The sequence below is a fragment of the Vidua macroura genome, chromosome 5 (genome assembly GCF_024509145.1).
Source record: "Vidua macroura isolate BioBank_ID:100142 chromosome 5, ASM2450914v1, whole genome shotgun sequence".
In the NCBI taxonomy this organism is placed as follows: domain Eukaryota; kingdom Metazoa; phylum Chordata; class Aves; order Passeriformes; family Viduidae; genus Vidua; species Vidua macroura.
Window position 1 is genome coordinate 44,968,948 of NC_071575.1, and position 11,084 is coordinate 44,980,031.

General features: G+C 37.7%; 1 protein-coding gene across 3 annotated transcripts; it reads left to right on the forward strand.

Annotated features, from left to right (window-relative positions):
* The first annotated feature begins 7 nt into the window (after positions 1–7).
* On the forward strand, positions 8–10,515 carry ZCRB1 (zinc finger CCHC-type and RNA binding motif containing 1). Of its 3 annotated transcripts, none has more exons than XM_053977246.1 (8): positions 8–130; positions 4,753–4,840; positions 4,995–5,023; positions 7,164–7,275; positions 7,358–7,465; positions 8,216–8,325; positions 8,430–8,505; positions 9,863–10,515. In XM_053977246.1, the coding sequence occupies exons 2-8, from the start codon at positions 4,757–4,759 to the stop codon at positions 9,992–9,994; spliced, it is 651 nt and encodes a 216-aa protein (XP_053833221.1). In that variant the 5' UTR covers positions 8–130; positions 4,753–4,756; the 3' UTR covers positions 9,995–10,515. The 3 variants fall into 3 exon arrangements, with proteins under 3 accessions (XP_053833221.1, XP_053833222.1, XP_053833223.1); XM_053977247.1 differs by lacking the exon at positions 8–130 and adding an exon at positions 143–644; XM_053977248.1 differs by lacking the exon at positions 8–130 and adding an exon at positions 143–249.
* The last annotated feature ends 569 nt before the right edge of the window (positions 10,516–11,084 follow it).

Genomic DNA, 11,084 nt, shown 5'->3' on the forward strand with positions numbered 1-11,084 from the left:
GCCGGGGCGGCGGTACCACAGGAGCGAGCCGTGTGTTCCGGGCTGTCCTGTCCCGCCGGCACCGCACCTGCGCCTGTCCGAGCCGCGTCGCACGATGGGCTCCCGCGCGGGCTGAGCCCCGCCGTGACGGGTACGCCGGGGCGGGGGCACCGCGGGTGTCGCGAACGCTCGTTCACAGCTCGCTCGCTTCGGGCCTTTGCGGAATAGGAAGGGACGAAATAAGCGGCTGTTCGGGGCCGCGCTGTGATGGTATGGCCAAAGGTGTTAACACGGCGTGTGGAAGTTGCTGAGCAGTCTGTGGTTGTGTTGCTTTAATGTCGCTCTGCTCGCACTGAACTCTGAAATAGATTACGTGTCTCGTGATTTGAGGAGGAAGGGCCGGCACGAAGTGAGTTACCCAGATCTGCCCCTCCTGGGCGAAGCTCCGGGTGAGACCAGATGCGATTGAACCAAACAGCTCTTCTCCCATCTGGCTGTGCTGAGAATCCCTTTAAAAAGACACTGTTGGAAAAGTTTTAATGGGCTTTCCATTTGGAGTGTGGGAGAAATGGTAGCATAGAAATTATGAACTTCTGAGGGCCCTGAGTCTATCCAAGTGGAGGCGAAAGAAGACAGCCCAGGCCTCCAGAGCACTCCTTACTTCTGTAGGTATTGTACATTTGTTGTCGAGTAAAGCACTTACTGCTGTATCATCTTCATTCACAATAAAGTCTCAGTGAATGCTGATTAGTACTGGGGCTGAAAGTGGAGTCATATCATTATATCTGTCTGGGACAAAGTTCTACTGATTTTGGCCAAGGTTGATGTGACACCTATACATAATCTGGAAAAGAAACATATATAAATTATATGTGTTTGGTAGATAGTCTGGGTGGGTGGTCTGGTTGCCCAGTCTTACTGTCCCTATGCTTTTGTAGTTAGAACAGTACATAAAAGTGTTTTGATTCAAACCACAGATCCTTTTTGTGTCCCTCTCTGGCTTGAGCAAATTGTATTCTTTCTTTGCTGATAGTGCTAACCTTATTTACCAAGTCTTGATCCTGTTTAATATTTGCTTGGTACTATTTAAGGGAGTATGAGATAAAACAGATTATTCTCTTACAGCTTGTTCTATGCCCCTTGTGCAGGGCAGAATTGTAGCAAGTCATTGATACCCTTGTCAGGGACCAAGGAGAACATGAGTTTGGTTTCATCCTTTAGCAGACACTTTAATATTAGTCTGAGCCAAGCTCCTGCCACAGTTAATGGTTTCTTGACTTGGGTCTAAACTCCGTTGACACTCTTAAATCAGGAAGAATATACTGTGTTTTAAGGATTGAGATAGAAAAACTCTAATTGTCCTGAGTGGGAGTGTCTTCAGAAACTTGCTCACAAATCATTTGTACATACTTCAGTTGATTAAATCATAGATCTGACATTGCTGCACTGCACTTAAAAAAAAACATACAAGTTTGTGCTTTTAAGTTGAAATACCAAAGTTAAGTCATGAAAGTGTAAGTAAATTTAGGCTCCACTTGATGATTCAGAGGCATCTGAACTGTTTTGGTGGTGTCCTCTGTCCTCTGGGATAGAGTAGAAAAGCCAATTACTGAAATTAATAATTGTCTTTCTGTGATATCCCCAATACTAATGATAGATGTTGCATTAAGCATATTGGATTGAACCAAAACATGTTCATGTACCTGATCTATTTTTCAGGAGACTTAATCATTGCTGACAGATGGCTCTTGTCAAAAAAAAGGCTTCTTTTAGTTCAAGTTGTTAGAAAAGACAAAAAAGATTGAATTCAATAAGTCATTGTAATGAGACATAACTCTCTTGTCAAAGTTAATATGTGAAAGTGATAAATGAAGAAGACATTAGTATTACAGAGAAGCCATTACATTAATGGGAATTGTGTGCAATTCTGTGGAGGTATTGTAAAGGCTTTTAGCCAATGTTTTAAAGTTAAGTAATGAAGGTAATACCTTGAAGATCAAGAAAGCCCAAAAAAAGCATGCAGGATAAAATAGAAATGTTTTGATTTGTTGAAAAGCTCTAGCAAGAGATATATAGCCTTGAAGCCAGGCTGTACCTGACTTTCAGTTGAGTCTCCAGCAGCAAGAAGAAAGCTGAGATGTTGTTTTTTGGTTCATTTGGAGATTTTTGTGAGGGAAGAGGATTTTTTTTTTCCTTGTCAGCTGAGCAGAGAGACTGGTAATCACAGAGAAAGAATGTGATGAAAATCTTATATTGGACAGTTCTATGAATTTAGAAAATTCCTGAAGTAGCAGGACTCTCAACCTTGTAATGATGAGCCTCCAGATGACATGTCTTGTCTGGAGACTTAGCTTAATGCTGGAACTGGCATTTTTTACTCCTACAACTAGAAAACATCGTTATAATAAATGATGATAACCACAGAGTTGCTGTACTCCCTCTTGTATTAAAGTTGTGTCCGTATAGTGAATCAGACATTAAAAATAAGCAGTACTTGCAAAACAGTTCTAAACAATACAGATTGCTAAGAATATTTGGGCAGTTGGAGCAGCAAAACTATTAAGCCCAGAGTTGTCCAGGGGAGTAGAAACAACCAACGTTCAACCTCAGCTGTCTGGCAGCCAGTGCTGTCAGAGTGTAACTCTTTCAGCTTCTGGAAAAAACAGTGTGCAGCTGAAAATGGTGGTTCTGTAGGCTGCTTTCATTAATAATTTTCTAACTGAGCTGTTAGGGCAGTAGTAATCTCCGCCTGATGTCTCACCTTCTCTGTGGAAGTTTGCGCTGTGGCATTGTGGAATATGCAGGCTGACTGCTCTCCAGTCATGCTGTTCTCCCTGGTGCCTGCCCACTAAAATGGGCGCTGCTTTGGCCTGCTGTTGCAAGGTGCTCCAGCTTCTCTTGCCTTTTAGGCAGAGTGAAATTGTTGTATTCAGATACTTGAGGCTCACCTTCAGTGTTTTCTTGTCCACTGCTGCAATAGCATTGGCAATATAGCATAGTGCAGTGTTGAGATTGCTCTTCCTGAATCCTTCTATCCACTGTACATCTGGATAACTGCACTTCAGGCCATCCATTCACATGGCATGTTGCCAAGTCAGTCTGGTTAGGCTTGTCAAAGATACTAATGCCAAGCAGAAAGGAATTTGGTATAATGAACCCAGTGTGCCTAACACCAGATGCAATGTGTGGCCTTTATTGCAAATTTATTCTGTTTTCATTTGCTTAACCTTTGTGTTGCCATTTTTGCTCATGCCAAAAAACAGTCTCTGAACATGAAAAACCTCAAAATTGGATCACTTGGAAACTGCCACTCAAATAAATTGTGATACAGTAAGCATGTCAGGAAAGAGAAGCAAAGCACTTGGATAAACAGTATCTACTGGGAATATCAGGCCTTCAGATAACTAAATCATGAAATGCCAGAAAGTATCAGCCGGATTAGAGTGTGATATTAGTTACTTTTGTTGGCACTTGGCCAAGCAATCTGTTCAGACTGGCTACCCAAGAAGTCCCCTAAGAAACTGTAATATGACAGATGCTGATTTTAATACTTTAGGGGTTTTATCCCTTCATCAGCTTTTGTCTGCCTTTTTAAAATGAGGCAGTCTTGCTGAAGAAGTGGCTTGATCCTGAGTTGGGAATTGGCTAGAGGTGCCAGGAAGCAGCAATAAGGCTGTAGGAAAATGGACAAGGAGGTAAAAATTGGACTGTGTAGTGAGTGGGTTTGCTGTACTATTTGGTATGGCCTTTCATAAGGGGTATGTTTTGACCTTAAATTTTACTCACTTAGCTCTTGGTCTCAACCATGGCTACAGAATGGATCAAAGAGAATGTTTTGCACAGACTTTACACCACTAGAAATCTTGGGAAATGTCCAAATGTGAAGAAAAATATTAGCTTGTCATTTTCAAATTAGTTCAGTTACTCTTCACCTAGTATTAGATGATATGTATGTGGTTATAACAGTATTTTTAATTGATTAATTGTCTCCAGACATACTCAGTTTCAAGAGCATAGAAAAGATTGGAAATTAAAATTGAAAGATTGGAAATTTTCCTGCTTCCTACCAGGAGAAATCTGCCTAGTCAGAAGGAGGAAGGGGAGTGCTTCTACAGAGATGCTGCTTTATGGCCAGCTCTAGACACATGCAGTTCTAGAGGAGCGCAGAAACTTGAGCAATAGTTAAGAGAAGAAATGGAAGCATGCCGCTTCAGCATCATGCTACATTGACTTAAAAATGTATTTATCTCCCTCCCCACAATAATTAGGACTCTGCTTTAGGGAAACTCTTTTTCCCCCCTTAACCAATTGTATTTTATTGTATGTTGAATACATCTGAACTGATGCTTGCATCAAGAATCAGATCTTACTGGTACAAAGGTCAGTAATTTGACACGTTGTCCATAATGTTTAATAAACGAACATTGCTTGTTTCTTTTGGCCCTCAACCTTTCTAATTGCACAGATCACCAGGGAACTATTCTCAGTACACTAACTTGCCAGTTTTTTCTTGACTACAAATCGAGTCACATAGAACAAAAATATGTTTGGATCCAGGAGAGGAGGAAGCAATGTATGTCTTCTGTAGTCCATGAAGGCAAACACTAATTTTCATGTAAAATGATGCAAGGGAAATGAAAGCTATGCTCTCCTGCAACTTTATCATGGATGTCTGGGCTAGGTTTGAAATAAAATTGAAAGTCTTGAAACAGTTTTTTAATTTATTTCTTTGTTCTATACAGTTTAACTCTTCTCTCTTTTTCCTTTCATCAGAAAAATGAGTGGTGGGTTGGCACCAAGCAAAAGCACAGTGTATGTGTCCAATTTACCCTTTGCTTTGACTAACAATGATCTGTACAGGGTAAGTTTTAAGAGATGCATTGTTTAGATTAAACTTGTTGACAACAATTTTGACTTAAAATCAATACTGATATATAAGTTTGTCATGATAAATTTATTATTAGTGAAATGCAATTGTCTGTTGTTAAATCTTTTTATTTTGTTTTATATTTCAGATATTTTCAAAGTATGGAAAAGTTGTCAAGTAAGTGACCTGATATGGCCTTCTATTTTTGTACCTCTCATTTTAAATATTTTATGTCTTTTCTTCACTTGAAAGTCTTGAGCTTTTTGTAATTAAAGTATGAATGTGGAATTGTATTGAAGTTCTGTTCATTTTTAATAAAGTATAAATTTAATTTAACAAAGGAAAGTTCTTGCAGTTACATACATAATACAAGAATATTTGTGTTTGGGACGGGTTTTGCTAACCATTTCTTAAGAGCAAGTAGAATGTTGTTACATACCATGAGTCCTTTCTCTGAAACAGTTGAAACAGTGTTCTTCTAGTATTATTCCCCTTTCCTTCACCACTGTGGGGCACAGTGGGTAAGTGTGAAAGTGGGAGCTTCTTATGTGAACTAGATGTCACAGTTCCCACAATGCAGTGTAGAGTTCTCTGTGATTCTAGATGGGCTGGTTATTGTGACTACTTAGTATTTTACCTAAAGCTAGATGTAAGGCTGCATTAATGTCTTCCAGTATTTGGGGTATACATGAACAATATATCTGCCTCTGTGTTCAAATGATAGAAAGAAATGTCACAATAAGGAACTGACTAGTTACTTTATTTTTTTAAATTGGTCAGAATAAGGAGACTCAAGTCTTCAGTTTTTAATCCTAAACCAGCAAGTATCTTGTCTAATTTCTAGTAGCTTTTGCAATAACCTGTGAGATACAGAGTTTCAAAGTGTATGAAGTCTCAGAAGTGTGTTTCAGGTGACAAATAGCAGGAAAAGTAAATATATCCTGACTATTATGACTTCAACTGAGTTTGTTCATTAAGAAATCGGACTTTCTATGGCTCCAAGAAGTTCCTGACTTTTTGAAAATTTGTCACACTTGATTCTTTATATTCTTGTGTTATTAACTGGTATGTTCAATATCCTGATTAGAAGCCTGACAGTCATACCAGGCTTCTGTTGGAATTCTTCAAAGAGTAGCTTGGCAGAAAAATTAATAGAACTGTTTTAAAGTCAGTTTTATTAACACTTGAACTTAATGCATGCAGTTGTACGTGTCCTGTCCAAGAGGCTTTGGTAGTAAAACTGTCAAATTCAACCTTTTTGTGTATATATTTGGGGAAATTTGAGCTTTGTTTACTGTGTTTTTATTTCATAAGCTTTTTACCATGTAGGTCATCTCTTACTTATACAGGTTGTATGGTAGGCCTTTTGTATTGAAGTGGGGTTTGACTTTTTTGGTTACTTCTTAGAATTTTGGCTTCCCCTGTGGCTGAACCTTGTTCTGCCTGTGGTGGACATAGGGAGGAGTGTATTCCCAACTTTTTTACCTGTACTTTGATTTTTATGTACATGCAGCCTGACATTCTGGTTCTCACTGTTGTTTTGTTAGGTTTTTTTCATGAGATACATACTGAATACATACTGAATACAACTGACATTAAGATGGAAAGAATTGAGGCTGCGTGGGTTCCAGCCATACACACACCCTGGCCTTGTCTTGTAAATTATTATCTTCAGGTTTTGTTTTACTGTTTCTAGATTTTCATGAACTTCTCAATGTGCTACTGAAGCCGTTGATTTCAATGTTAGACTGAAGATTTAACTTTGTATGTTATGTGAAATGACACATGCATCCATGGTCTTTGGATTTCATTTGGAGATATTTGTAGAACAGTACTGCATATAGTTAGTGTTTCCTGTTGTGAACCTGTTTAGCTGATTAGTCCTACACAAACATAGATTTCTCAGTTTGGAAGCAGTTCACACTGTGCTTTTCAGCAATAATAGCAATGGTAAGATTACTCATGAATTTTCCTTTCACTTCTAGTATATGTAGTTCCCTCCAGTTACGTTGCTTGTAAATCTAAAGATTATGTTCTGTGTTCTTCAAGTCACCCAAGGGAATTAAGAGTGATACTGGTTCCAGAAAGATCCCACATGCTTTTTTTAAAATCATCTCCACTCTACCTCTAAATACATGGTCAGGTTAGCTGCTCCTTTGAATTTCTATTTAATGAGTATTTTTATTGTTAAATATACTTTAACTCTTTTGCTGTGTAACAAAGGTAAGATCCCACTGAGATCTTTAAGGAAAAAAATATCTCTGAAGTAATTTTAGTGTGGTTCACTAAAATCAATAATGTGGTTATATGTTTCCAGAGTTACCATTATGAAAGACAAAGACACCAGAAAGAGCAAAGGAGTTGCCTTTATTTTGTTTTTGGATAAAGAATCTGCACAAAACTGTTCTCGGGCACTTAATAACAAACAGGTAAGTTGTGGAAAGATTTTATGGCAACAGGGTTGGGCTTTCAGTCCCAAAACATTTACCTTTTCTTTCCAATTTTCTGTAGTTGTTTGGAAGAGTAATAAAAGCAAGTATTGCCATTGATAATGGAAGAGCAGCAGAATTCATTCGCAGGCGGAACTACTTTGATAAGTCTAAGTGTTACGAATGTGGGGTGAGTAAAACCAAAAATGTAGAGAAATGGACAAAGGTTGTGGGTTGAGATAAGAACAACTTAAGAAATAATTGACATAATACTAAATAGTAGTAGTAATAGTAGATGGTAATGAAAGTAACAAAGAGAAATAAAACCCAAGAAAGATAAGCAATGCACATGAAAACTTGCAATGACAACTTCCTACCCTTTGCTTCAAAGTATCTGCTTTTGCTGTAGCTTTGGAAGTTCATTATTTAGCTGGCAATAAAATAAATACAGGAAACAACTGTTTTATATAGAAATGAGTTTTAAGTTTTAATTAATTCCTAACTTTTCCTGAACACAGTAATGTAGGACCATGATATTTGGATAGTATTTAATGTCCAATACAGACTTGATTTATATTCATAACACTTCTTACAGCAAAAATGTCACCTCACTCCTGTGTCTTAAATTGTTAATTCTGAGGTTTCTATCTTGTTTTGAATATAAACCATGTGTAGTGTTTTCAGTCATAGCAACAGACAAAAAAAATCTACTGTTCTTGTAGCTTGTTCTCAGTTTGCAGTTAAGCATGCATATCACCACTAATCTCTTCATTTCCATGGCGAGCCTAGAGAAGAGTTTGTCTTCTGTGTGCTAATTCAGCATTCCATTTATCTTACTAATTGCTCCCATTTTTCCCCCCCATGAACTTCCCTCATGATACGTTTTAACGTATATTTGTTTGTAATGGCTTCTGTTAAGCAATATTTCTTTCTTTCCAAGGAAGCAGGACACTTAAGTTATGCTTGTCCTAAAAATATGCTAGGGGAGCGGGAACCACCCAAAAAAAAAGAAAAGAAGAAGAGAAAGAAAACAGTGGAGCCAGAAGAAATGTATGTCTATTGAGTTACATGTTACTACTTTTTTTTAGGAACCTTTTTCATACTAAACACTTAAATATCTATGTATTTTTTCTCTATCTCCTTGCACAATGAAGTGAGGAGGAAGAAGAAAGTGAAGAAGAAGGAGAAGACCCTGCTCTAGATAGCCTCAGCCAAGCCATAGCTTTTCAGGTACAAAATTGAAGCATGGCATATTTATTTTTATTTTTTAAATTGAACTCCCTTATTTAGCTGCTTTTCAGAAGCTCTGATATACATGCATAGGTCTGTCTGCTCTATAGTACTGAGTGGGCTCTGGTTTGGTAGTAGTAGCTGGTAACTATAGTTGGCGTCTTTACATTGCAGACATGTTCAGTGGAATTTTGTTTGGGTTTCTTGCTCTTTCTCTATTGCTGTATTTGTGTGTTGCAGCCTTTTTTTTTCCTTCAAGCTCCTTAGGTATTTGCTTGTGTCATCTCTGCTGTGATGCTCTGCTAGGTTTTTGCCCACAAATCCCTCTTTACTTTGTTGTCTGAGGAGACAAAAAACCAGTCATGTATAAGTGACCAGACACATCCTCTGTCCTCACTGGAATGTCCTTGAACACTTATTACTGGCACACTTCCTTTGCCTAGTACAGACCATTGCATTCTCTCATAGACCTCATCTCCCAAAACATAATGAACGCATATTTTTTTATGTAGCTAGCTTATCTAACATCTGTATTACTGTCTTTATTACTTCTTTATCTCTACACCCTTTTGCTTCACAAAAAAGAACAAGCCTGACCTGATATTCAAATTTCTTGGCTCCCTGGTCAACATTGTTGCCTGTGTGCCTGTCCCCCCCCAAAAAACCGTCAAGAGTTAATAACTTTGTTCTGAATGTGACTGTAATGAGTGCAGGACTTTTACATGATGTAGTCCAAAAAAGTGATTCACATATTCACAATGTTCCTCCCTTTCCCCAGAAACTCCACAATTGGAAATGAAACCTATGAAGCCAGGAAACATTTTCATTTCTATTGATGCCTTACTATCACCATCCAAAGATTTTTAACTGGTAAAATAGGAAGATTCTATTTCAACTGTTAGTTGAATAACCTTCAGTAATAATCCCCAAAGGCACTCATTATGTGAATGAATGACTGCAAAGGACAATGGATAGAAGACTTGTTAGCAGAACAAAGCTGATTCAATAACATCAGTTTAAAACATGAGGCATTTTTTGATTTAGATCTCAGCTAAAGAGATCTGCTTAGATTTTTTGCTTTAGATCTCTCTATATTTTTGGAAGTTTGCCATGGGCAAAATTCTTCTTTTTGAGAATACAGGATGGTCCAGGCTGCTGCTGTGGTGTAGCTTATATGTGAGAGCTACTTTCAGAAATGTTTCCCAGGGCTTTGATCACACAGTTTATCCAGAAATAAACCCCTGTAATTCTTTAACTTATTTAATAATTCAGTGTATATTAAGAATTAGCATTGTTATTTGTAGTGCTCCTTAATTTTTCTTAATCCCAGCTAATACTTCTCTTTTCCTCATTATAGCAAGCCAAAATTGAGGAAGAACAACAAAGATGGACACAGACTGCAGGGGAATCTTCAATTTCAGATGATTCAAAACGTCCAAGGATTAAGAAAAGTGCTTATTTCAGTGATGAGGAAGAACTTAGTGACTGAAATAATACTGTTTAAATGCATATATAAGATATATATATAGTGTACATTTTGTAAAGTGCTACAAAGTGATCTGTAATACAGGTTTGTTTTGCTGTTGAAGACACTGAAGATCATGTTTTTTTTTTTTATTCTGTCCCCTGACTCTCTCATCTTTTTATATCTGTGTCTCAAAACCTTACCTTTCAAGGCAACTTTTTAAGAAAATGATGTAATTATACACTTAAATCCAGAAAAGTATCTGTGAGAATGTGTCTTGCAGTTAGTATCTAGACCCAAGTCCTAGCAGTGAAGTGTTTCATGAGAGAATTTCCCAAGGCTTTTTTCCTAAGAGGAGTTCCTCTTAGGATGACTGTTAACACCACTGATGCTTTATGTATTGGTCTGTTTGGAAGCAGTGCTTTAGTAGTACTTCAGTAGATTATGAAACTTGCATTAGTTCCTCTGCATAGGGTTGAATTTCAGCTTTAGGCATTGTCATTTTACTCTTCATGCAGTACTATAATAAATTATTGTCACATCAACACTGTTTCTCCTGACTGCAGTTTGAGTGCCTAACAGTAATTAGGGTTATCCACAGAGTTTTAAATACACTTGGATCTAACCTGCATCACAGCCATCTGAACCTGTTGGCAAAATCCAAAAGGCATAGTTTCCTACATGCCTGAAAAACAGCTTTCATATGTATTTGGAACCATCATGGTCTCTTAGCAAAGTGTGTTGCCACGTATTTTGCACATAAAGCTTTTCAGTCTTTCTCTTTCCTTAGATCTCTCTAGGGTTCTAGGCATGTTGTCCTGTAGCTGTGATTGTTTCCAAAACCACAGACACATAGTGATAATGGTACCCATTTTATATTGGTGTGTAGTATAAATTCATCACTTTTAGGAAGCACATTATAAAATACATTCACAATTTCACACATGGAAATAAGAGACGAGCTGGCCTCTTTCTATTTTCAGTTCTTCCTGTTAGCTCATCAGGACTTGATTTTCTTCCACATATAGAAAATGTAAATCCAAATATGCAATTATGTATTCTTAAGTAATACCAATTTACAAATATGTAACTGGGTGCAAAGCAAAGAAACATG